A 27,330-nucleotide genomic window follows, 5' to 3' on the forward strand; every position below is an offset into this window, starting at 1 on the left:
ATGGGGCAATGTCAGGTTTACTGGGTAATCCTAGGATTTCTGACTTTACCTGCAACATACACAGAAAATAACGGTATCGTTTGAATCCGCTGGGAATTTTTTTTTATATATGTGGGTCTATCATTTAAAATGGCCTACTGTGGGGATTAATGTGAGCAGCACCTAAAAACTCCAAAACAGCTCAGCACAGGGTTGGGAATGGCTGAGCTGTTAAAGGTTTAAAGAAATTAAAATTACATTTTTGCATGTGTGGAGAGGCAATTGCCATCCTGTCAAAAGCATTTTGTAGTGCTACTATTTATTTTTTAAATATTATATACAACTGTCCAACGCAAGGAAGTTTGAAGGACTGATCTGATTGCACGGAAAGAAACTTGACTTTTACAATGAGAAACTGCATTCAGACATGCTTATTTAATAGACGATGGACTGGAAATGCACGAACACTGATTCTAATGTAAGCATGCTGCGATATAGCTTATCATTATAGGATAGGAAACTGCATGAAGCATAGTTGCCAACATTTCAAAAAAATTCCGGGGACACTTTGCAGCAGAGCAAGCAAGCGGGTTACTGGAGTATTGACAACCTACTGTTCAACTGCTCCGCCCACTCAGTTCTGCAATCAAAACACACCCATTTGATAGTAATAGTATAATTTAGACTTAGCCATAGTTTATTATACAGATTACAGCATCAAGCTCTTACCCCTACCCAGTCTCTGGAACACATTCTGGGCATATGGTTATTTTTTATAACACAGCATAAAAATTAGAAAGACAAATAATATGTGAACCCATTCAATAATAATAACAATATTCCATTAGGAATGAATTATATTTAAATAATACACTATATCTATTTATCATCAATCTATCTGTATATGTGTATGTGTGTGTATATATATATATATATATATATATATATATATATATATATATATATATATATATATATATATATATATATATAACAACAAATGTTGTGCAAAGGAGATTTTCAGGGACATTTCCAGGGACAAAAAAAATCCAGGGACATACAACAAAATCCAGGGACTGTCCCTGGAAATTAGGGACTGTTGGCAACTATGCATGAAGTCATCACAAAATTGTACAGCTGCCAGTGCCTATAACGTCTAAAAGGGGCGTGAAATGCTGGTAACATCTGCCCACGCTCCCGCCTTACTTCTGTCGCATGTTTGACGTCATATATGCGACGCACGTGTCCATCAGCTGCTTAAAGGGTCGGCGCGCGGGCAACAGGTGAAAAACCAGGGAAAGAACGGGTGAGTGAGTCTACAGGGTTGAATGATGGTTTCAGGAATGTGCGCGCCCCTGATTGCGATCAGAAGCGGCTTTATAGTATTATGTGCAAATAGGTTTTTCCGTAATGTTTCTAATAGCAGACCAAAAGTTGTGTTGTTTTATGAACAGTAGCTCCAATTCCTGCCATTATACACAACGCAAAAAATTAGTGAGTCCACATATATAAATTAGCTTGAACATCGTGTATATTTCCCAGTGAAATGTTTATATGTGTATTCTCTATATATGCACTTTTTACCGTTTATTTGTAGTTTAGGATTCGGTGGAGTAAGAAAAGCTTTATTTGAGAGGTTTGCTTTTACCCGTCTGTATTGGCAGCTTGTTTCTCTTTGATGGTTTTCTATAGTGATATTATTGTAGATTGATGTGTATGTATTTCTTGTTAATAAAATCCATCTATTTGTTCCAAAGCTGTCATTCCAATTAATTATGCAAAAGTACATTTGATTGTAACATCCATGGCTTTCATTGTTCTGGTTGTGCATTTGTATAATTTAAGTGGAACACTGATTTTTGGAGCAATTATGCAAGGTATATACATTTTTATATTTATCTGAAGTGTTGGGCTCCAATCTTTGAAATAGACAACACTATAAGGAGCAACACAATGTCCCAATAAAATAATGCAGCCCCTTTAAAGGGATATTCCAACCAAAATTGGAAATCACATGGGTGCATTTTGGTATTGAACTGAAGCAATGTTGTAATATATATATGTAATAGCAAAAATGCTTCTAATAAAAGCTATAGCTGTTTCAAAATTGTATTTAAGTATGCACCGTGCACCAGCATTTTAAACGCATCACTTGCTCATAGAGCCTAAGGTGCTTGTACGATCTGGTAATGGCTCAGTTTGTTAATTGCTGACATAATACAAGCCCCAGTGATTATCTGAGCAGTTGCATTATTTAAAATACTGGTGCAGTGACAATATCTAGCTATGCTTCACATGCAGAGAAACATGTTAACACTAAAACAGTGATAACTTTTACCACAAGCATTTTTGCCAATACAGGTAAATTGCAATTATGTTTCTATTTTAAATATGTAATTCATCTATGCGCATTCAAATTTTGACTGGAATGTCCCTTTAAGGTCTGTTTACAAGGAAAGAGATCCTTCACAGGGCCACAAGAATCCTGCAGGTTAAAGGGACTTTAAAGAATTGGAGATGATAATATGAAATGATAAATCATATACTTAAAAACAAACTGCAGTATGCTTTCATTTTTTTGTTTTATTTTTCCCCCATTTTCCTGTAATTCCATTCTCAGACTGTGAGCGTCTTTTATTTTTTTCCCCTTTTTTTTTTTTTAAACCAACTTTATTGCTTAATAAGCATAATATAATTAATATTCGATTAGTTGTGAGACGCAGCTCAATGAAGGCGATCTACAAACAGCTGGCCTCATAGGCTTACATTCTAAGGGGTTCAAGGGGAAAGAAATGGAGTTAGCAAAGGTTAGTGTAGGTTGTATGCATCCCTGAACAGAAAATTCTTTAGGGAGCGCTTGATGCTGTTAGAACTAGGGGAGAGTCTTGTGGAGCGAGTCAGAGTTCCGCAACATGTGAGCAAGAGAGGAGGAGAGTAGATCATCATGAGCAGAACGAAGGGGACGGGAGGGAGAGTATCTGGAGACAAGGTCTGAAATGTATTTATTTAGTGTTTCATGTCATTTTAATTATTTGCACCCACATTCAAAACTTTTGCAAACTTGGAGTGCCACTGTCCCAAACAATGGCACTTCTGACACTTGTAGCATGCGTGTGAGACAGGTTAGTGTATATATTGTAGATGTGTACAAACATGCATACAAGATATTATCAAAAAACAGAATACATTTTAAAGGGCCAGTAAATACAGTAGCTCCTCCCTTTCCTCCTACCCCAGTCATAATCAACAAAAGCATGGTAAAACGGCAAAGCTATAGCATTTAGTCTGAGTTTCAAGTTGGTAGTTTTTTTTTTGAAGGTTTTTTTTTTTTTTTCGGACAAATTTTAAAGTAATGTATATTTCTACTCCTGTGTCATGTTACAGCCATCAGCCAATCACAAATGGATATACGTATAGTCTGTTAATTCTTGCACATGATCAGTAGGAGCTGGTGACTCAAAGTGTAAATATAAAGACTTTTTTGTTAATGGAAGTAAATTGGAAAGATGTTTAAAATTGCATGCTCTATCTGAATCATGAAAGTTTTTTAACTTTTACTTGATTGTCCCTTTTTAAAATGAAAGTATCACAAAAATGCTTAATCAAATTGTTGTCTGATTTTACACATAAAATATTGGATTTCGAACACAAATTTTATATATGGGGGGGGGGGGGGGAGTTTTTAAATAATAAAATATTTTAAAGTGCTCTCAAACACACCCACCAGTTCTTTTTTTAGATAGCGTATTGAGCAGATCAATTTAGCATACTTATGCAATTTATTTTTAATTGAGGAACTACTAATTGCAGTTATTGAGGCTTTTCTTTCAATAGGTAATGTATAGGAATTCCCTGTTTAAGATGACTGGGTTTGCATTTTAACGCTTCTTTTGGTTTTGCAGCATACACCATGCGAGGAAAGAAACCACTAAAAAGGAACGTACCTGATGAAGAGAGGAATGGTACATCAGAGCCAAAGAAAAGCAAAGGTGACTTTTTTTTTTTTTTTTTTTTTAATCCCTTTTAGAAGCGTTAACAGGGATGCGCAATTCTTATCGCCCGGGGCATGTAGTTTTGTGCGCCGGGCATGTGTTTTTATTTTTACATTTAGTCCTGCTGCTGCGGGCAAGCAGACCGCAGCAGGTCTAAAGCTGGTTTTGTTTTAATAATGGCCAGCATGGGGTGACGCTCTGATACACTGTAAAACGTGAGTGAGCAGGGGACAAACTAGTCTAATGTATAATTTAACAGTTTCAGTTTAGCGCTCATCCAGACTGCCAATTCGGTGCCAGGGGTTTAAATGCGCACCTCACACATGCTATTCAGAGTGCAGCACGGGTTAAGTTACTAAACGGCGGTAATTTTTAAACTTGCTGCCCATTTCAGTTTTTTGCGTGCACTCCAGCAGTCTCCTTCCTTACTCCAGTGGTGGCCATTTTGTGATACCGATATGCTTATCTCTTCAGAGCAATTTGACAGGAAGGGATGAGATCATTTCAGTATATCTCTTATTATAGCAACTTAAATTTGGTGCTTGGTGTACTCTGTGCCAATTGACACATGTGGCTGCCTTTCTCTAAAAGGCATACCTATTACAGTTTTATCAACTTCAAATGAAGAACGCTTATGGCCACAGATGAATTTGCATCAAGGAACAAATATACCAATCCATGGAGCATGTGTTGCCATTCATTGGTAATACAGCCTCCATGAAACCGTTTTTGTCCCCTGCTACAGCCCCAAACATTTAGAGTATTGTATTCCTATCTGTTTTTACCTATTCTGTAAGTTTAGTAATCACTACTACATATCCCAAGAAATTATCATCTGTCAGTGTCTTTTTATATTTTTATGTGGAATACCAGGTTTAAAAGTAAAACTTTTCTTTTTTTTTTTTTTTTTTACACAGTAAATAAATGTACAATATTTCATGAAACGTCACCCCCTGCTGCTGTCTGCTTGCCTGTAGCAGGGCTAAATGTAAAAAAAAAAAAAAAAAAAAAAACCAGACTAAAGCAGGAATGATCAGAAGTCTGGGGTCCAGCTGTTTTGTACGCAAATATGGAGATGGCAGAGAGCAGTGCAGATGGGTAAAAGTTAATCCTTTTCCGTTTTTGGCGCACTCTTTGTAGCTCCCTGTCATTCTCATTAGGGATCCAGAGTGCAGCAGGATACCTGTTACTCAGTTTCAGCTTTGGTGAATACCATAAAAATTATAATACTTATTGACAATAAAAAAACAATGTGGTAATAACTATAATTGCAAGTATATCATGATTATTTATTGGTCCAATATTAATACAATATAAACTTTTTAACAAAATCAAATTTTAAATAAATTAAATTGTTTAATTGGGCAGCCCATGTATTTGTTACATGTGACTGCACAAATAATTAGGTCTATACATTAACCAAGTTTTTTATGAATAACAATTTTTACTGATTGAATCAAAATGGTCTGTGGGGCAAAGCACATATACAACCAATAAATTATCACTGACAGGAAATATAATATATTGTTGTAAAAACACGTACAGGGTGTCACAGTAAATGTGTACAGTAAGGAAGTCTATACCAAGAGCAGTGGCATTATTGTTCCATTAAACACTACTATCATCTCTGGTAGTTCAGTAGTGGATTCCTAATATATTCACTGTATTTTATGATTTTGGCCAGTACAATGTAATCTAAAAAAAAATCTTATTTAAATACAGTTTTGGTTAAAATTGTTTTGCGCATCAGGACAATTAGATTGGGCTCCCGCTTTAGTCAATTGGATTTTGGATTTTAATTTGGCTGTGAATAAGAAGCCAGTGAAGGGACTCACTGAAAGGTGCATCAGATACTAACCGACAGAAAAGGTGGATTAGCCTAGCAGAAGCATTTTAGGATTGATTGAAGGGGGGGGAAGACAGGCAAGAGGAAGGCCAGTTAGTAGGTTATTGCAGTAGTCAAGTTGGGAAATTACAAGCGAGTGGATTAGTTGCTTAATGGTGTCAGCGCTCACAAAAAACACATTTTAGAGATATTGCGACAGAATTAAAAGATCTATTGGATGTGGGGGATGAAGGACAGATTAGAGGGTGATTCAGAGACAGTGGATATGGGATGATTGGAATATAGTGATGTCATTGACAATGATGGGTAACGTTAGAGATCGGAGTAGAGCTTGGGGGGGGGGGGGGTTGAAGGAGCTCAGTCTTGGACATGTGAATCTTTAGGTGGTGAGAGGCCATCCAGGAAGAAATGCCAGATAAGAAGTTACTGATGTGAGAGGGCTGAGGGGGGAGAGAGGTAGATCTGAGTGTCCTCAGCATAGAGGTAATTGAAGCCATAACTTAAGTTTACCCAGTGAAGAAGTATAAATGGAGAAGAGGACTAAGGACAAAGCCTTGAGGTACTCTGACAGAGGCATTGAAGAGGAGTTGCCAGCAAATGACACTGAAAAAGACCTGTTAGAAAGATGAGTGGATCCAAGAGAGCTCAGTGTTACAGAGACTAAGAGTCTTTAGGAGGAGGGGGTGGTCAACATTGTCTGTCAGCTGAGAGGTCAAGTAAGATAAGTATAGAGTAGTGGCTGTTACTTTTAGCAGATAGTAGGTCGTTAGTAACTTTGAGGGCAGTTTCAGTTGAGTGTTGGGGACGAAAACCAGGTTGCAGGGGCTTAAGCAAGGAGTTTGAAGATAGGAAGTGGGTTAGGTGGTTTAACTATTCTGTGCAAGATTTTTGATGTTTGAAGCAGTGATTTGGGGAGGTAGTTTGCAGCAGAATTTGTGTCGAGTGAATATGGGAGGATAGGTTGAAGCTGTGAGTAATGGTGGAAGAAGTTATTAGATGTGAAGGGATAGGGTCGAGCGGGCAGGTAGTGAGGCATGACAAAGACAGTAAGGAACAAACTTCGCTCTCAGTGGCTACGGGTGACTGGGGTGGAGATGGAAGATTGCAAGTTTGTGTCAGGTTGTTGCTTTGGAGGGTATGCATTTTGTTCAAAAAGTAGTCTGGCAGGTTTTGAGCACTAAATACATATGTAAGGGATGGTGCAAGTGGGTAGAGAAGAGTCGTGTAGGTTTGCTTGGCTAATTGTAGAGGATATGCGGATTATAGCGGATGAAATCCGTTTTAGTGCGAGATTTCCTACAGACACTTTTTGCAAGCAGCATGTTTGCTTAGGGTGCCACTGCTGTAACAGTGTGGGCTTTTGCGCAGTTGGGGAGGAGCAGGAGTGTCTAGGGCAGAGGAAAGAGTAGATAGTGGGCTGTACCAAGATCAGGGCAAGTTATAGTGGAAGTGTGAGGGAGGATGCACAAGTTGGAAGTGCTAAGAAAGATGTTGCTTCTGTTTTCATTTATGCCCGGTCTAGGCTTGGGGTCTATTCCTTTAGTGCTTTTAAATTGTTTGACCACTTAGAAAGATATTTTAAAATGGTTTTCACTGCGACTGTGATGCTCCAGTCTGTTTGTGCTGTAAAGGTTATAACTCATTTGGTTGTGATCCTCTGCTAATTCTCCCCATATGTAACACACCACCCATCCACTTAAAGGGGCTTTAAAATTTTTATTTTTTTAATATAAAATATATACACACATGAGTTTCCCTGACCCTCAGAGGAATTCAATCACAGCTCTGTACAGTTGGAGAAAAAGAACCCCCCTTATCTTAGTCGTTTTGCCCTGATTCTGCTTATTCAATAATATATAACACAATCTATATGCATGTATGGCTCTTGTAATTTAGTTTATAGACGTATACAATTTTTATTCAAATAAAATCATACCCTTCGTTAAAAAAAATAAAAAAATCCAAAGTGACCCATTTATTTATTTATATATATATATATATATATATATATATATATATATATATATATATATATATATATATATATATATATATATATATATATATATATATATATATATATATATATATATATATATTGTGCAAGAGTATTATTACCCCCAAAGCTTCAATACAATATGCACAGTTGTTCCAATAACAACTTATACGTCCAGCCCAGACTAGAACTACACGCACTTTAAACACAATATATCAATACCGGTGTAAGCCGTATTTCACATCGTGTCCCCCCTCCCTTCTTGCTTACACAGGATATATGCAATCTATCTCCCCCTCTGTTTTTTTGTTTTGTTTTTTACCCCCTCTCGCACAACTACTAACGTTTTGATTATGCACTGAAATAGTGCTTTTATATACGATAGATGTTCCCTTATCCTAGTTCTTACATCCCTTGTCTCATTCCAACATTGACCCCCACAAAGGGAGCATTCTATTGTGTAAATCACAAATTTTGTATTGCATTTTAAACATCCCTTAATCTCATAGGTTTCTCCAGTGTTGTGACCTAAAGGTTTTAGTAACTCAAGCATATTCATATGCCTTACATCTTGTACTGTTACATTTAAAGAATCCATTGACAGTCAGCCATGAACTCTTATGACCTTTATCTGCCCTTTTCAACATGCATGGAGACAAAAGACCACTCTAGTTTTGCCTTTTGAGTACACAAATCTGCAACCAGTCTCTTCCACTGGCTTTAGAGATGTCTCCATATATTATTGGAAAATATTTTTTTACAATGTTGCAAACATCATAGTATTGGTTAAAGAATTGGGTTACAAAGACTGGCCTCTTATCTCTTACGGAATAAGAAATCGGTGACATTTAGTGATATAGAAACAACGGATGAGGAGGGTTCCTCTTCAAGCAAAGCGATTCAGACATCAGATGAGTTTGCACAATCAGACATAGAAGTTTGTGAAGGGACTAATAAACACAGAAAGACAAGGACAGTAGTATTGTAGAACAATCAGAATTAGGAGCAAGACCTAAAGGGAACCTTTATAAACAAAGGGTGGGTGGGGGGTAGACGCAGCCCAAAAGGGAGAGGTACAAGGACAGGAGCTATTTTAAAAAAAATAAATAAATAAAAAAAAATGTATATGTTCTGCAGGGCTATTTAAACAGCCTTAGAACATAATGCCATTCGGCTCAGAGTATGGCATGTAATGCAGCTGAAACATGACGGCCCGTTTTTTTTTTTTTTTTTTGGTTGAATAAAGACTGATTTTGTTTACTCTTTAAGAAGATGACTTTTTGTACCATATAATCGTTTGTCAGTCAAAATTTTGCTAAATTTATTTTAGTTATCCATACAGATATTCAGTTTATAAGGAATCAATTACATGGACATATATGTTTTCAATTAAAGTCATCGTAGCAGCAGAAGTGGAACAACCGCTCCCTTTTGGATCAGTTGCATTTTCTCCTTAGGACCAGCAGTGCTCGTAAAGGTCCAAAACATTATTTCTTCTGTCTGTAACCTTTTTGTGGGGGTAAAACTCAGTAGTCTAGGGTCGAAAAGTCTTAAAATTACATACTGATTAGAGCATATTCCTTTATTCACTATAATTCCCCTTTAATTCAATATTAAAACAGGTGTTTTAAACTTCTGTCAATGTGTGTCAATAGATATATAGTTCAACGTATGTAGACAAGACTATAAAACCAAACCGTAAACCTACTTTGGTGCAGCCAACAGCTTGAGGTGTTTTTTTTTTTTTTTGTCAAATATTGGTCATTTACTGTATTTCTTAAATGTTCTGTCCTTTATCCTGCAGTCACCCACAAGTCACATGGAAGCATAGGTGGCCTTGTGCTAACTCTTGGACAGGGAGATGTTGGTCAGCTTGGTCTAGGGGAAGATGTTATGGAGAGAAAGAAACCAGCACTAGTTACCTTGCCAGAGAAGATTGTGCAAGCTGTTGCAGGTGGTATGCACACAGTGTGCCTGGGAGAATCTGGAAATGTGAGTTCCCTTTTTAAACTAAAATTTATAACGAGGTGTGTTTTATGTATCGTCTTGCTGATTTTTTTTTTTTTTTCCCTTCTGCTGTTAGATTTATACATTTGGTTGTAACGATGAGGGCGCTCTGGGGCGGGACACCACAGAGGAAGGATCAGAAATGCAGCCAGCAAAGGTTGAGCTCTCAGAAAAGGTGGTGCAGGTGTCTGCTGGGGACAGTCATACTGCTGCTTTGACAGAAGATGGCAAAGTGTTCATCTTTGGATCATTTAGGGTATGCATTGCTTTTTCTGTGAAGAATGTGTGTTAGAGTGAGCCTTTGGTTTAATAAATTGGAAGATGGGTTACACTTCTGTACTTTTTATACAATTAATGGATGTGATTCTCTTTATAGGATAATAATGGTGTTATTGGCTTGCTGGAGCCCATGAAAAAGAGCATGATCCCAGTGCAGGTGAAAATAAACTCACAAGTGGTGAAAATAGCATCAGGTGAGGAAAATTTGTTTCCTAAATAGACTTCTTTTGCTTTGTATTTTTTTTTTTTTTTTTTTTTTTTTTTTTTTTTTTTTTTTTACTTGTCTCTATTGAGAGAGATCTATATTATATCTTTTCTCCTTTTTCAGGTAATGATCACCTTGTGATGTTGACATCAGAGGGAGACCTATATACATCAGGCTGTGGGGAACAGGGACAGCTGGGCAGAGTACCAGAGCGGTTTACAAACCGTGGAGGACGCAAAGGCTTAGGTGAGTTAGTAAAAATGGCAGTTTTTTTTTTTTTTTTTTTTTTCTTTGATGAATTAAATTACTGTGCTTTGTAAATTAACTGACCTTTCACTCGAGGAAGCATTTTAGTTACACTGCTCATGCTACCCACTCACTGAATGGGATTAGGTTTCATTCTGCCTATGGTTATTACTTTTTGGCACATGCACAAGGAGGCACTCGCAACACTGTAATGTTCTGTTTCTAAGTTTGATTTTTTTTTTTTTACCTATGACGTTTGTTCTTTGTTCCTGCAGAGCGGTTACTGATTCCCCAGTGTATTCACCTTAAAGAAAAAGGGTGTGGGCGAGTGTTGTTTCAGGATGTTTTTTGTGGAGCTTACTTTACCTTTGCGGTATCCCGGGAAGGTCATGTTTATGGCTTTGGACTTTCAAACTACCATCAGCTGGGTAAGTGAAGCTTCTGAGGGGTGAGCATGAGTTAACATCAGCATGGAAACAAAGTATATAGGGACATTAAAAATTAAATACATTTAAGAATAGTATTTATGATCTTGCCCATACTCTCTATAGACATGGGTGCTGACATGTTGAAATCTAGCTTTCACTACGTTCTAGTGCTGATGGGTTTCACGTGTGCAGACACTCTTCAGATACCTGCAGTAAAACCTAGGTTTGAAATTGTCGGCCCCCTTAATTAGAGGGAGATGCATGGAATGTATTTAGTATTTTTAATAACACTGATAAAATTACCACTTACCGAATCTTAAAGGCCTTTATCTCTGACTCACTGTTTTTGTTCATATTCCTGGCAGATTTCTGCATCAAGGCTGTCTGAATTCTTTAATTTGTAGTCCCACACTTGCTTTTAAAGTGAAATAAAACCCAAGTTATTTCATTATTCAAACAGAAAATACAAATTTTTAATTTCCAATTGACTTGGTATCAGTGTTAATTTCGACGGCAAATTTCAATTTAGTCTTAGTTTTAGTCTTTTGACTAAAATGCTATTTTAGTTTTAGTCGTATTTTAGTCATCTGAATTGCTTTAGTTTCGGTCTAGTTTTAGTCGACTGAATCTCCAGTATATTTTAGTCGACTAAAATGTTAGGGGTGTAGTTAAAGTGTAATGCATTATTTAAGCATTTCTCTATCGTTTGCAAACTGATTATATACTCCAGGAGTAAACATAACACCTGTTATTATTTATGGTATTAAGGTTTAAACATGCAATACAGACCCAGATTTAGCTGTTGTGATATGTATATCTTTTTAACTTAAAATTAAATAAAACCAAGTTTCATAAACAAACAGAAGTGCAACTTTAAAATATAAAAAAAAAAAAACTGTAAGCTGTATTGCACATATTACCCAATATAAAAACGCTAACAGTTCTGTTAATAATTAAACTATTATTAATATTATTATTTATTATTATTTATTATTATTATTTATTATTATTAATTTGTAGAGCGCCAACAGATTCCGCAGCGCTATAAACAAAGGGGAGTATAAAACAATTAAGGGATAAAGTGGTAGAGGGCCCTGCCAAGAGTTGCACTGTTGTAATCCACTCTTAAGAAGGTGATCTACAAACAGCTGGGCTCTTAGGCTTACATGCTAAGGGGGTTCAGGGGATAGCAATGGAGGAGTGGAACTGGTATAAAGTAAGGTTAGCATAGGTTGTATGCATCCTTGAACAGCAGAGTCTTTAGGGAGCGCTTGAAGCTTTCAATACTAGGGGAGAGTCTTGTGGGGCGAGGCAGAGAGTTCCACAAGATGGGAGCCAGTCTGGAGAAGTCCTGTAAACGAGAGTGCGATGAGGTAACCAGAGAGGAGGAGAGTAGGAGGTAATGAGCGAAGGGGACGGAAGGGAGAGTATCTGGAGACAAGGTCTGAGATATAGGGGGGAGCCGTGCAGTTGAGGGCTTTGTATTTCAGAGTGAGAATTTTGTGTTTGATCCTAGAGGCAAGAGGAAGCCAGTGAAGGGATTGTCAGAGAGGAGCAGCAGATGAAGAGCGACGTGGAAGGAAGATGAGTCTGGCAGAGGAATTCAGTATGGATTGTAAGGGAGCTAGGCGGCAGGTGGGGAGACCAGAGAGGACAGAGTTGCAGTAATCAAGGCGGGAAAGAATGAGAGTGGATTAAAATCTTAGTTGTGTCTTGTGTAAGGAACTGTCTAATTTTGGAGATGGTTTTTAAGGTGGAAGCGGCAGGCTTTAGACAAGGACTGAATGTGAGGAGTGAAGGAAAGATCAGAGTCAAATGTGACCCTGAGACATCGGGCATGCGGGGTAGGGGTAATGATGGAGTTGTCGACGGATATAGAGAGATTGGGGGTGGAGATTTTGGAAGAAGGGGGGAAAATGAGGAGCTCAGTTTTGGCAAGATTTAGCTTGAGGTAGTGGGAGGACATCCAGGAAGAGATGTGAGAGACAGTTAGTGACACAGGTTAGCAAGGAAGGAGATAGGTCTGGTGCAGAGAAGTATATTTGGGGGTCATCGGCATACAAATGATATTGGAAACCGTGGGACTTAATTAGGGAGCCTAGTGATGATGTATAGATAGAGAAGGGGACCAAGGACAGAGCCTTGCGGTACTCCGACAGAAAGTGGTGACGGGGCAGAGGAGGCCCCAGAGAAGGCTACACTGAAGGTACGGTTTGATAGGTAGGAAGAGAGCCATGAAAGGGCTGTGTCACAGATGCCGAAGAATTGCAGGGTTTGGAGCAAAAGAGGGTGGTTGACAGTGTCAAAGGCTGCGGACATATCAAGGAGGATAAGCAGAGAGAAGTGACCTTTTGATTTTGCTGTAAGTAGGTCGTTGGTGACCTTAACAATAGCTGTCTCTGGAGTGATAGGGACGAAATCCAGATTGCAGCGGGTCAAGAAGGGAGTTTAACATAAGGAAATGGGATAGGCGTGCATATACTAGTTTTTCGAGAAGCGTTGAAGCAAGAGGGATGAGGGAAATAGGGCGGTAGTTGGATGGGGAGGTAGGATCAAGGGAAGGTTTTTTGAGGATCGGTGTGACCAGTGCATGTTTCATGGATGAGGGAAATGTACCAGTGCTGAGGGAGAGGTTGAAAATATGTGTTAGTATAGGGGTAAGGGTAGCAGAGAGGGAGGGGAGTAGCTGTGAGGGGATAGGGTCAAGGGGACAGGTAGTGAGGTGAGAGCGCAGTATAAGTGCCGAAACTTCTTCCTCAGTAACAGGGGAGAAAGAGCGAAGTTTCAGGTTATGAGGGTTGTGGTTGAGTGAGAGCATTTGAGGAGGGGAGAGAATGGAATTATGTTGAGAGCTGATTTCATGTCTGATGGAGTCAATTTTGTTAATGAAGTGACTGGCAAAGTCTTGAGCTGACAGAGAAGTTGTATTAGGAAGTGGGGGAGGGCGGAGGAGAGTATTGAAAGGGGAGAACAGACGTTTTGGGTTTGAAGAAAGATTAGAGATAAGAGTAGAAAAGTAGTGTTGCTTGTGGAGATTAAGGGCAGAATAGTATGAGTTCAAGATGAATTTGTAATGAAGAAAATCAGCTGAACTCCATGATTTTCTCCAATGCCGTTCAGCAGTACGGGAACATCTGCGTAGGTACTGTGTCAGGGGTATGCCAGGGCTGGGGGTGAGTGTGTGATTTCTGAGCAATGGTAAGAGGGGCAAGATTGTCAAGGACGGATATAAGGGTGGAATTATAGTGGCAGATTGTTCAGGGCAGGAGAAGGATGAGAGGAGCGGTTTAAGGGAATTATCAAGTTGTTGCTGATCTAAAGACATAATGCTTCTGTGAAGTTTGGTGTGAGGAGTAGGAGGGAGAGTTATAGGAAGGGATGATATGTTGCAAGTAAGGAGATGGTGGTCAGAAAAGGAAAAGGGGAGTTTGAGAGAGTGCATCGATAGCTAAAGATCAGGTCAAGAGAGTGACCGTCTTTGTGAGTGGGAGAATCAGTCCATTGTGACAGACCGAAAGAGGAAGTGAGTTGCAGAAGTTGTTTAGCGGATGAGGCAGTGGGATTGTTATGGGGGATGTTGAAGTGGCCAAGAATGAGGGCAGGGGTGTCTGAGGAAAGGAAATAGGGTAGCCAGGCAGCCAAGTGATCTAGAAATTGAGTTGAGGAGCCAGGGGGTCGGTATATGACTGCAACACATACAGAGAGAGGGGAGAATAAGCGAATCATGTGGGTTTCGAATGAGGGAAGAGAGAGGATGTACTTGTTGAAAGGTGCAAGGAGAGTAAAATACCTACACCACCACCTTGTCTGTTATCAGACCTAGGAGTGTGGCTGAAGTGGAGACCCATGTGACAGAGCAGCAATGGATGCTGTGCCTAGGGGAGAGAGCCATGTTTCTGTTAGGGCCAGAAGGTTGAGGGAGTGGGAGTTGAAGAGGTCATGTATAGAAGTGAGCTTGTTGCAAACAGAGCGAGAGTTCCAGAGTGCACAAGTGAAAGGGGTAGTGGCTTTAGATGCAAGATGAATGTGAGTAAGGTGTGCAGAGTTTTGTTTTCTGAGTCTATGGGATGGTACACATGGATGTGCACGGCTTGTCAGTGTTTGGGGACCAGGATTAGGGGAGATGTCACCAGCAGTGAGTAGAAGCAAGAGGGAGAGTGACGAGATGAGATACAGATTTGCAGTAGTGAGACTGCTTTTGAGATATCAAAAGTATCAAGCAACTCAACAAAACAAAAAGTTTCTGCAGCTGGCACAGCATAAGTTAAACTCATACTCGTGGGTTATGCTTATTTCTCTTGTTAAGTGTGTTCAGTCCACGGGTCATCCATTACTTATGGGATATATTCTCCTTCCCAACAGGAAGTTGCAAGAGGATCACCCAAGCAGAGCTGCTATATAGCTCCTCCCCTCACATGTCATACCCAGTCATTCTCTTGCAACCCTCAACAAAGGAGGTCGCGAGAGGAACTGGAGTTTTTACTTAACTATTCTTCAATCAAAAGTTTGTTATTTTAAATGGCACCGGAGTGTGCTGTTTTTCTATCTCGGGCAGTATTTGGAAGAAGAAACTGCCTACGTTTTTTTTTTTTTTTCTATGATCTTAGCAGGCGTAACTAAGATCCACTGGCTGTTCTCGACATTCTGAGGAGTGGGGTAACTTCAGAAACTGGGAATAGCATGCGGGGTCCTCCGCAAATGAGGTATGTGCAGTACATTATTTTCTGGGAATGGAATTGACTAAGAATATACTGCTGTTATCGTATGATGTAAGTACAGCCTTAAATGCAGTGGTGGCAACTGGTATCAGGCTGATAAATGTATGCGCAGTCAAGTTATTTTCTAGGGACTAGAATTTGACTGAGAAAATACTGTTAAAAGTGAAATAATACTTAAGCCTTATCTGCAGTGGTAGCGACTGGTAGCAGGCTTAGTGATAACTGCATGACATTGGAAAATGTTATTTTTTAATAAAACGTTTACTGGCATGTTATTCGTTTTTGTGAGGTACTTTGGTGATAAATCTCTTTGGGCATGATTTTTTTTCCACATGGCTGACATATATTTTCTGCATGGAAACCGTTATATCAGGGCTCCCACTGTTGTGATAGGAGTGGGAGGGACCTTGTTTTAGCGCCTTGTTGCGCAGTTATAATTCTAGCACAGTCTTCCTGCTTCTTCCTCCTTGATCCAGGACGTCTCTAGAGAGCTCAGGGGTCTGCAAAATTCATTTTTGAGGGAGGTAATCAGTCACAGCAGATCTGTGATTAAAAGCGTTAAATCTTAATTGATATCCGTTTTGGGTATTGAGGGGTTAATCATCCTTTTGCTAATGGGTGCAATCCTCTGCTAATATTACACTTCTTGTTAAGAATTGTTTAATTATATCTGTATTTTTGAAGCGCTGCAGCGTTTTTTATATTGCTTGTAAACTTATTGAAAGTGATTTCCAAGCTTGCTAGTTTCATTGCTAAGTCTGTTTAAACATGTCTGATTCAGAGGAAACTGTTTGTTCATCATGTTCAAAAGCCAATGTGGAGCTCAATAGAACGATGTGTACCAATTGTATTGATATTGCTTTGAATAAAAGTCAATCTGTACCGATAGAGAAACTATCACCAGACAACGAGGGGGAAGTTATGCCGCCTAACTCTCCTCACGTGTCAGTACCTGCGTCTCCCACTCGGGAGATGCGTAGGATTGAGACGCCAAGTACATCTAGGCCCTTACAAATCACTTTACATGATATGGCTAATGTTATGAAAGAAGTATTATATAATATGCCCGAATTAAGGGGCAAGCGCGATAGCTCTGGGTTAAGGACAGAGCGCGCTGATGACACGAGAGCCATGTCTGATACTGCGTCACAATTTGCAGAACATGAGGACGGTGAGCTTCATTCTGTCGGTGACGGTTCTGATCCGGGGAGACCGGTTTCAGAAATTTCAAATTTTAAATTTAAGCTTGAGAACCTCCGTGTGTTACTAGGGGAGGTATTAGCGGCTCTGAATGATTGCGACACGGTGGCAATCCCAGAGAAATTGTGTAGGTTGGATAGATACTATGCGGTACCGGTGTGTACTGACGTCTTTCCTATACCAAAAAGACTTACAGAAATTATTAGTAAGGAGTGGGATAGACCCGGTGTGCCTTTTTCCCCTCCCCCGATATTCAGAAAAATGTTTCCTATAGACGCCACCACACGAGACTTATGGCAGACGGTCCCTAAGGTGGAGGGAGCAGTTTCTACTTTAGCCAAGCGTACCACTATCCCGGTGGAGGATAGCTGTGCTTTCTCAGATCCAATGGATAAAAAATTAGAGGGTTATCTTAAGAAAATGTTTGTTAAACGGGGTTTTATTTTGCAGCCTCATGCATGCATTGCGCCTGTCACGGCTGCAGCGGCATTCTGGTTTGAGTCTCTGGAAGAGGCGATTCGCACAGAGCCATTGGATGAGGCTTTGAGCAAAGTTAGAACCCTTAAGCAAGCTAATGCGTTTGTTTCAGATGCCGTAGTACATCTAACCAAACTTACGGCTAAAAATTCCGGATTCGCCATACAGGCGCGCAGAGCGCTCTGGCTTAAATCCTGGTCAGCGGATGTAACTTCCAAGTCTAAGCTACTTAACATTCCTTTCAAAGGGCAGACCTTATTCGGGCCCGGCTTGAAGGAAATTATTGCTGACATTACGGGAGGTAAGGGCCACGCCCTTCCTCAGGACAGGGCCAAACCAAAGGCCAAACAGTCTAATTTTCGTGCCTTTCGTAACTTCAAGGCAGGAGCAGCATCAACTTCCTCCGCTCCAAAACAGGTAGGAACTACTGCTCGTTACAGACAGGGTTGGAAAGGCAACCAGTCATGGAACAAGGGCAAGCAGGCCAGAAAGCCTACTTCCGCCCCTAAGACAGCATGAAGACAGGGCCCCCTATCCGGAGACGGAGTTAGTGGGGGGCAGACTTTCTCTCTTCGCCCAGGCTTGGGCAAGAGATGTGCAGGATCCCTGGACGTTGAAGATTATATCTCAGGGATACCTTCTGGATTTCAAAACCTCTCCTCCACAAGGGAGGTTCCATCTTTCGAGGTTATCAACAAACCTAGTAAAGAGAGGCATTTCTACAATGTGTACAAGACCTCTTAATCATGGGAGTGATCCACTCAGTTCCGCAATCGGAACAGGGACAAGGATGTTACTCAAATCTATTTGTGGTTCCCAAAAAAGAGGGAACCTTCAGACCAATCTTGGACTTAAACAAATTCCTAAGGGTACCATCGTTCAAGATGGAAACCATTCAAACCATCCTACCCATGATCCAAGAGGGTCAATATGACCACAGTGGACTTAAAGGATGCTTACCTTCACATACCGATTCACAAAGATCATTATCGGTACCTAAGGTTTGCCTTTCTAGACAGGCATTACCAGTTTGTGGCTCTTCCCTTCGGGTTAGCCACGGCCCCGAGAATTTTTACGAAGGTTCTGGGCTCACTTCTGGCGGTACTAAGACCATGAGGCATAGCGGTGGCTCCGTACCTAGACGACATTCTGATACAAGCGTCAAGTTTTCAGAATGCAAAGTCTCATACAGAGATAGTTCTTGCATTTCTGAGGTTGCATGGGTGGAAAGTGAACGTGGAAAAGAGTTCTCTGTTACCACTCACATGGGTTCCTTTTTCTAGGGACTCTTATAGATTCTGTAGAGATGAAGATTTACCTGACGGAGTCCAGGTTATCAAAGATTCTCAATGCTTGCTGTGTCCTTCATTCCATTCCAAGCCCATCAGTAGCTCAGTGCATGGAGGTAATCGGCTTAATGGTCACGGCAATGGACATAGTGCCATTTGCGCGCCTGCATCTCAGACCGCTGCAACTATGCATGCTCAGTCAATGGAACGGGGATTACTCAGATCTGTCCCCTTTGCTAAATCTGGACCAGGAGACCAGAGATTCTCTTCTCTGGTGGTTGTCACTGGTTCATCTGTCCAAAGGAATGACCTTTCGCAGACCAGATTGGACGATTGTAACAGATGCCAGCCTTCTAGGCTGGGGAGCAGTCTGGAATTCCCTGAAGGCTCAGGGTTCGTGGACTCAGGAGGAGAAACTCCTTCCAATAAACATTCTAGAATTAAGAGCAATATTCAATGCTCTTCTAGCTTGGCCTCAGTTAGCAAGACTGAGGTTCATCAGATTTCAGTTGGACAATATCACGACTGTGGCTTAAATCAATCATCAAGGGGGAACCAGGAGTTCCCTAGCTATGTTGGAAGTCTCGAAGATAATTCGCTGGGCAGAGTCTCACTCTTGCCACCTGTCAGCGATTTACATCCCAGGCGTAGAGAACTGGGAGGCGGATTTCCTAAGTCGCCAGACTTTTCATCCGGGAGAGTGGGAACTTCACCCGGAGGTATTTGCTCAACTGATTCGTCGTTGGGGCAAACCGGATCTCATGGCATCTCGCCAGAACGCGAAGCTTCCTTGTTACAGATCCAGGTCCAGGGACCCGGGAGCGGTGCTGGTAGATGCATTAGCAGCCCCTTGGGTTTTCAACATAGCTTATGTGTTTCCACCATTTCCGTTGCTACCTCGACTGATTGCCAGGATCAAACAGGAGAGGGCATCGGTAATTCTGATAGCGCCTGCGTGGCCACGCAGGACCTGGTATGCAGACCTAGTGGACATGTCGTCCTGTCCACCATGGTCTCTTCCTCTGAGGCAGGACCTTCTAATTCAGGGTCCTTTCAACCATCCAAACCTAATTTCTCTGAGGCTGACTGCCTGGAAATTGAACGCTTGATTCTATCTAAGCGGGGGTTTTCGGATTCGGTTATTGATGCATTAATACAGGCTTGGAAACCTGTGACCAGAAAAATTTACCATAAGATATGGCGTAAATATTTATATTGGTGCGAATCCAAGAGTTACTCATGGAGTAAGGTTAGGATTCCTAGGATATTGGCTTTTCTACAAGAGGGTTTAGAAAAAGGTTTGTTCGCTAAAGGGACAGATTTCAGCTCTGTCCTTTTACACAAACGTCTGGCAGAGAATCCAGACGTCCAGGCCTTTTGTCAGGCTTTGGCTAGAATTAAGCCTGTGTTTAAAGCTGTTGCTCCTCCGTGGAGCTTAAACTTGGTTCTTAAGGTTCTTCAGGGTGTTCCGTTTGAACCCCTTCATTCCATTGATATTAAGCTTTTATCTTGGAAAGTTTTGTTTTTGATGGCTATTTCCTCGGCTCGAAGAGTCTCTGAGTTATCTGCCTTACATTGTGATTCTCCTTATCTGATCTTTCATTCAGACAAGGTAGTACTGCGTACTAAACCTGGGTTTTTACCTAAGGTTGTTTCTAACAGGAATATCAATCAAGAGATTGTTCCGTCATTATGTCCTAATCCTTCTTCAAAGAAGGAACGTATTTTGCATAATCTAGATGTGGTCCGTGCTCTGAAGTTCTACTTACAGGCGACTAAAGATTTTCGGCAAACTTCTTCTCTGTTTGTCGTTTACTCTGGACAGAGGAGAGGTCAAAAGGCTTCGGCTACCTCTCTCTCTTTTTGGCTTCGTAGCATAATACGTTTAGCCTATGAGACTGCTGGACAGCAGCCTCCTGAAAGAATTACAGCTCATTCCACTAGAGCTGTGGCTTCCACCTGGGCCTTTAAGAATGAGGCCTCTGTTGAACAGATATGCAAGGCTGCAACTTGGTCTTCACTTTTTTCCAAATTTTACAAATTTGACACTTTCGCTTCTTCGGAGGCTGTTTTTGGGAGACAGGTTCTACAGGCAGTGGTTCCTTCTGTTTAATGTTCCTGCCTTGTCCCTCCCTTCATCCGTGTACTTAGCTTTGGTATGGGTATCCCATAAGTAATGGATGACCCGTGGACTGAACACACTTAACAAGAGAAAACATAATTTATGCTTACCTGATTTATTTCTCTTGTAGTGTGTTCAGTCCACGGCCCGCCCTGTCTTTTTTTTTTTTTTTTTTTTTTTTTAAGGCAGGTTCTAAATTTTAAAATTATAACTCCAGTCACCACTGCACCTTATAGTTTCTCCTTTCTCGTCTTGTTTTCAGTCGAATGACTGGATATGACATGTGAGGGGAGGAGCTATATAGCAGCTCTGCTTGGGTGATCCTCTTGCAACTTCCTGTTGGGAAGGAGAATATATCCCATAAGTAATGGATGACCCGTGTACTGAACACACTACAAGAGAAATAAATTTATCAGGTAAGCATAAATTATGTTTTCTATAGGAAGATTCAATTGTTCACAGATTAGAAAAATTTTTGGCAACGATATTAGCACTGTTCTAGAACTTCCAAAATCATTATATACTCCTGGAATAAAGGTTTATTAACCTGTTTTTATTTATGGTATTAAAGGGACAGTAAACCTAAAAAATGTTATATAATTCTGCACATAGTGCAGAATTATATAACATTATTTTAGTGCTATAGTTATAAAAGCCTTTTTTTCCCCTTTTTTTTTAATATTTAAAAAATATGGCGCTTTTACAGACCCGCTCTCTGCTGAGCGGGTCTGTTTTTTTTTTTAGTCAGTGCATCGGGCCAGCTGTGTATAGTCACAGCCTGGCCCGACCGCGCCATAAGACTAAGTGAAGCTCGCTCCTGCTCTGTCTGACAGCAGGAGCGAGCTTCACTTAATGTTATGGCGCGGTCGGGCCGGGCTGTGACTATACAGCTGGCCCGATGCACTGATTAAAAAAACAGACCCGCTCAGCAGAGAGCGGGTCTGTAAAAGCGGCATATTTTTTAAATATTAAAAAAGGGAAAAAAGGCTTTTATAACTATAGCAGTAAAATGTTATATAATTCTGCACTATGTGCAGAATTATATAACTATTTTTAGGTTTACTGACACTTTAAGGTTTGAACATGCAATACAGATTTAACTGTTGTGGTATATAACATGTCTTTATTTATCTTAAAATTTAATAAAATTAAGTTTTGTAAATTTTACAAAGAGCAGTACTTGGAGATATGGATTGATTATAACACCTTGCATAAAATGTTTTTTGTCAGCAAATTTTGATTTAGTTTTAGTCATAGTCTTTTGACTAAAATGCCGTTTTAGTCTTATTTTAGTCATCAGAATTTCTTTCGTTTTATAGTCATTTTAGTCTAGTTTTAGTCAACGAAATTAACTGTGCTTGGTATATGGGCTCAGTCTCCAACTTGCACAGTCACTTGGTTTTATCTGCCTGTACTTTAAGTCATTGTTATGCTAGTATACTAAAACTATTTTCTGCCTATTTATCTGTGCTGTGTGTGTGTGCTGCAGGGATCATGTATAAGATTTGCGCTTTCATTGAAAGCATAGGGGACTGTAGGTACTGGGTGTTATGAGATCTCGGGTTTAGCTGTTCGTTAGAGGTGCTCTTATCTGAGGCCTTGCAGAAGCATGTAGCTCATAAATGTCTGCAGTGATTAAGTAGTATGAAGTCTCACTAAATCATGTAGTTTGCACAGGAAAGATACTGTAGAGACCAGGTAAAGAGTGGTTTTAAAGGGACATTATACACTAGAATTATTATTATTTTTTTTGCATAAATGTTTTGTAGAGAATCCATTTATTTAGCCTATACAGAATTTTTTTTTTTTTTTTTTTGCATAAATGTATAGTGTTTGGTTATTTTTCAATAACATTGAGCTGATTTTCAGACTCCTAACCAATCCCCAAAGTTTTAGGAGAATACTGATGTATACCTACTCCAGCTTGCTCCCGTTTGTGTTAAATCTTTTCATATGCAGAGGGGCCAGTGTCTATTTCCCACTTCCAGTGGGTGTTCCAGATAATTTTTTTTTTTTTTTTTTTTTAACAGTGCTAAACTGGGAGCTTCTAAGTAATATATATATTTTTTTTTTTTTTTTTTTTAACGGTTTTATACTGTGTTTTTAGATCAGTATCTGTGCATATTATTCTTTATAGTACTCATACAAAATTGGTGTATACTGTCCCTTTTTTAAATTAAAGTTGTCTGCTGCCTGTATGCATAGTTATTCACTCGGAGTGTTTAATGCCTGCCCCTTCTCTTGCACAACCAAAGGGTCTGTCAATCGCCCCAAGCTTGTTCGGGGTGATTTCTCTTAGTCACCTTAGAGGTGGTGAAGAGTGTAAGAAGCAGTGGTCTAATAACCGCTGCTTCTTACATTTGCGGAAAGCAGGCTAGCATGTGGGAACCTGCCACACAAGGGCAGCTTGCATACATGGAGCCCTAAGTCTAGAGCTGCCTCTGACGTTTCTAAAATGTCCTGTATCTTACCCTGCTTGATCAGTAGATCCTTTATTAGTCTCTAGTATAATATGCAGATACAGTATCTCACAAAAGTGAGTACACCCCTCACATTCTTGTAAATATTTTATGTCTTTCATGTGACAATACTGAAGAGATGACACTTTGCTACAATGTAAAGCAGTGAGTGTACAGCCTGTATAACAGTCTAAATTTGCTGTCCCCTCAAAATTACTCAACACACAGCCATTAATGTCTAAACCGTTGGCAACAAAAGTGAGTACACCCCTAAGTGGAAATGTCCAAATTGGGCCCAATTAGCCATTTTCCCTCCCCGGTGTCATGTGACTCGGTGTTACAAGGTCTCAGGTTTGAATGGGGTGCAGGTGTGTTAAATTTGCAGTTATTGCTCTCGCACTCTCTTACTGGTCACTGGAAGTTTAACATAGCACCTCATGGCAAAGAACTGAGGATCTGGAAAAAAGAATTGTTGCTCTACATAAATATGGCCTAGGCTTTAAGAAGATTTTCAAGACCCTGAAACTGAGCTGCATGATGGTGGACAAGACCATAAAGCGGCTTCACAGGACAGGTTCCACCCAGAACAGGCCTTACCATGGTCTACCAAAGAAGTTGAGTGAGTGCACGTGCTCTGCGTTATATCCATAGGTTATCTTTGGGAAATAGACGTATGAGTGCTGCCAGCATTGCTGCAGAGATTGAAGGGGGGGGGGGGTGGTCAGCCTGTCAGTGCTCAGACCATAACGCCGCACACATCAAATTGGTCTGCATGGCTGTCGTCCCAGAAGGAAGCCTCTTCTAAAGATGATGCACAAGAAAGCCCACGAACAGTTAGCTGTAGACAAGCAGACTAAGGACATGGATTACTGGAACCATGTCCTGTGGTCCGATAAGACCAAGATAAACTTATTTGATTCAGATGGTGTCAAGTGTGTGTGTGTGGCGGCAACTAGGTGAGGAGTACAAAGACAAGTGTGTCTTGCCTACAGTCAACCATGGTGGTGAGAGCGTCATGGTCTGGGCCTGCATGAGTGCTACCGGCACTGGGGAGCTTCAGTACATTGAGGGGACCCCAAACGCACCTCCAAGACTACCACTGCCTTGCTAAAGAAGCTGAGGGTAAAGGTGATGGACTAGCCAAGCATGTCTCCAGACCTAAACCCTATTGAGCATCTGTGGGGCATCCTCAAACGGAAGGTGGGGGAGCGCAAGGTCTCTAACATCCACCAGCTCCGTGATGTTGTCATGGAGGAGTGGAAGAGGACTCCAGTGGCAACCTGGGAAGCTCTGGTGAACTCCATGCCCAAGAGGGTTAAGGCAATGCTGAAAAATAATGGTGGCCACACAATATTGACACTTTGGGCCCAATTTGGACATTTCCACTTAGGGGTGTATTCACTTTTGTTGCCAACTGTTTAGACATTAATGGCTGTGTGAGTTATTTTGAGGGAACTGCAAATTTTACACTGTTATACGGGCTGTACACTCACTAACACTGAAGAAATGACACTTTGCTACAATGTAGTCACATGAAAAGATATAATAAAATATTTACAAAAATGTGAGGGGTGTAATCACTTTTGTGGGATACTGTAGGTAAAACACCTATATCTATATCTTCACGTTTGTTTGGTTTTTGCTTTTTCCCCCACAATCTAGGTGAGGAAGCTATGCACTTAAAGGGGCAGTTGAGTCCAAAAAAACTTTCATGATTCAAATAGGGCATGTGATTTTAAACAACTTTCCAATTTACTTTTATCACCAGTTTTGCTTTGTTCTCTTGGTATTCTTAGTTGAAAGCTAAACCTAGGAGGTTCATATGCTAGTTTCTTAGACCTTGAAGGCCGCCTCTAATCTAAATGCATTTCACCACTAGAGGGTATTGGTTTACGTGTTTCATATAGATAACATTGAGCTCATGCACAGGAATTTACCATGGAGACAGCTCTGATTGGCTAAAATGCAAGTCTGTCAAAAGAACTGAAATAATGGAGCAGTCTGCTGAGGCTTAGATACAAGCTAATTAGAGAGGTAAAACAGGTATAATTATAACTGTTGGTTATGCAAAACTGGGGAATTGGTAATTAAGGGCCAATTTTAAAACAACAAATTCTGGTGTTGACTGTCCCTTTAAAAGTATTGTTTTGGAAGGTTTATAGCAATAATTGTAATGTATGTCCAGCCATTCGACATTGGTAGGGCAGGGGTTGACAGATTTTTATCTAAAATCTAGGATTCAGTCCAACAATTTAATAGCCAGTAATTTTGAGTGTGAAAAATAAAGTGTGCTCTTTGGTATTTACTTAGTATGTAATTTAAATAAAGCAGAAGTATTCCCAGAGATGCAGCAGAACCTTATGGACAATAAAATGTCTCTTCATCAAGATTTCTTTTCTCCCGAGTCCCTTAGCTGCATAGATGTACGTAGTAAGCTTTAAAGGGACATGAAACCCATTTTTTTTTTTTTTCTTTCATGATTTAGAAAGAGAAAGCAATTTTAAACAACTTTTAATTTACTTATCTAATTTGCTTCATTGTCTTGATATTCATTGCTGAAAAGCATATCCTAGATATGCTCAGTAGCTGCTGATTGGTAGATGCACATAGATACCTCGTGTAATTGGCTCACCCATGTGCAGTGCTATTTCTTCAACAAAGGCTATTTAAAGTATGAAGCAAATTAGATAATAGAACTAATTTGGAAAGTTATTTAAAATTGTATTCTCTACCTGAATCATGAAAGATTTGTTTTGGGTTTAGTTTCCCTTTAAAGTAAACACCCAGGGCTCATGTTTTCTGTTAAGAAATTACTTTTTTGTATTGTACAAACTTGCCACGGTGGAACACTATGTATACCAGTCTGTTGCTGTGTGGTGGTTACATGCACTATCATTCTTCCTTGTCTACTTTCTGTAGGTACTAAATCCACCCATTCTTGTTTTGCCCCCCAAAACCTCACTGCCTTTAAAAACTCTACAAAATCTTGGGTTGATTTCTCTGGCGGCCAACATCACACTGTCTGCTTAGACTCTGAGGGTATGTATAGAGAAGTGGTTCTCCAGGGTTTCCTGCTGTTAACTTTTAATAAAATACTTTTTTTTTTTTTTTTTGTGTTTAATATTTTTTGTTAGGCAGGGCATACAGTCTGGGCCGTGCAGAATATGGTCGACTTGGCCTTGGGGAGAATGCAGAAGAGAAAAGTGAACCCACTCTAATTCCTGACCTTTCAAATATAGTTTCTGTGAACTGTGGAGCTTCTGTTAGTTATGCTGTGTCGAAGGATGGTAAGAGTACATTATTGTGGTTCTAGTACACTTTTTTTTTTTTTTTTTTTTTTTTTTTGCACCCTTGTGTAGCCCATTCTGATCCTTCTCTCTAATTTTTAGGTCATGTGTTCTCCTGGGGCATGGGTACCAACCTTCAGTTGGGTACCGGTGATGAGGATGATGAATGGAGCCCAAACCAGATGGATGGAAAGCAGCTAGAAAACAGAGAGGTGCTAACTGTGTCTAGTGGAGGTCAGCACACAGTCCTCCTTGTTAGAAATCGAAGTTAACAGTTGGTACTGTTGAGAATAAAAGGCAACCGGCATGATCATTGGAGACAGCAGCTGAGCCACTACACCATTGTTATATCCAGCTATTTATAACCTTCCTCAAAACAAATTTTTAATCGGAAAGTAATTATTAAAAGACCCCCACTATGCTTTTCAGAGGCAGCTATAAAAAAGTTTTCTCTTTATTACCACCATTGTTTTGTCTCTCTGCAGTATACTTTTGTCAGTCTTAACATCTAGAAACAATTTTGCCCCCCCACTTTTTTTTTTTTTTTTCCCTCTTCTGAATTTTAATGTAATTTTTATTTTAATACGTTTTTTTATATTCCACAAATTTGCGGATAAAATCGAATGCTCACCTGCTGATCACCCGCTATATTTTTTTAATAGAAGGCATTTAATGTCCCTGTACAGATGTATATGAAACTGGTGTTAATGACTTTTTCTTATTCATTAGCATATTGTCTATTTTGCTTTCTAGGAATATAAAATACTTTTAATTTTTAGAATAAATATTTTTTTCATAAA

The 27,330-nt window shown here is 40.0% G+C and overlaps 1 protein-coding gene across 1 annotated transcript; it reads left to right on the top strand.

Moving 5' to 3' along the window:
• The first annotated feature begins 1,203 nt into the window (after nucleotides 1-1,203).
• RCC1 (regulator of chromosome condensation 1) lies at nucleotides 1,204-27,330 on the top strand. Its single transcript, XM_053707025.1, has 10 exons — nucleotides 1,204-1,285; nucleotides 3,882-3,968; nucleotides 9,618-9,805; nucleotides 9,897-10,076; nucleotides 10,197-10,293; nucleotides 10,428-10,550; nucleotides 10,826-10,978; nucleotides 26,163-26,282; nucleotides 26,378-26,530; nucleotides 26,633-27,330. The coding sequence occupies exons 2-10, from the start codon at nucleotides 3,890-3,892 to the stop codon at nucleotides 26,800-26,802; spliced, it is 1,263 nt and encodes a 420-aa protein (XP_053563000.1). The 5' UTR covers nucleotides 1,204-1,285; nucleotides 3,882-3,889; the 3' UTR covers nucleotides 26,803-27,330.

Source organism: Bombina bombina, chromosome 3 (assembly GCF_027579735.1).
Source record: "Bombina bombina isolate aBomBom1 chromosome 3, aBomBom1.pri, whole genome shotgun sequence".
Lineage (NCBI taxonomy): Eukaryota > Metazoa > Chordata > Amphibia > Anura > Bombinatoridae > Bombina > Bombina bombina.

Bases quoted from the DNA above. Each gene is read 5' to 3' on its own strand.
- RCC1 (XM_053707025.1), top strand. From the start codon at position 3,890: ATGCGAGGAAAGAAACCACTAAAAAGGAACGTACCTGATGAAGAGAGG. The intron at 3,969-9,617 runs GTGACTTTTTTT...TTTATCCTGCAG, and splicing joins AGAGCCAAAGAAAAGCAAAG to TCACCCACAAGTCACATGGA. The intron at 9,806-9,896 runs GTGAGTTCCCTT...TTCTGCTGTTAG, and splicing joins GCCTGGGAGAATCTGGAAAT to ATTTATACATTTGGTTGTAA.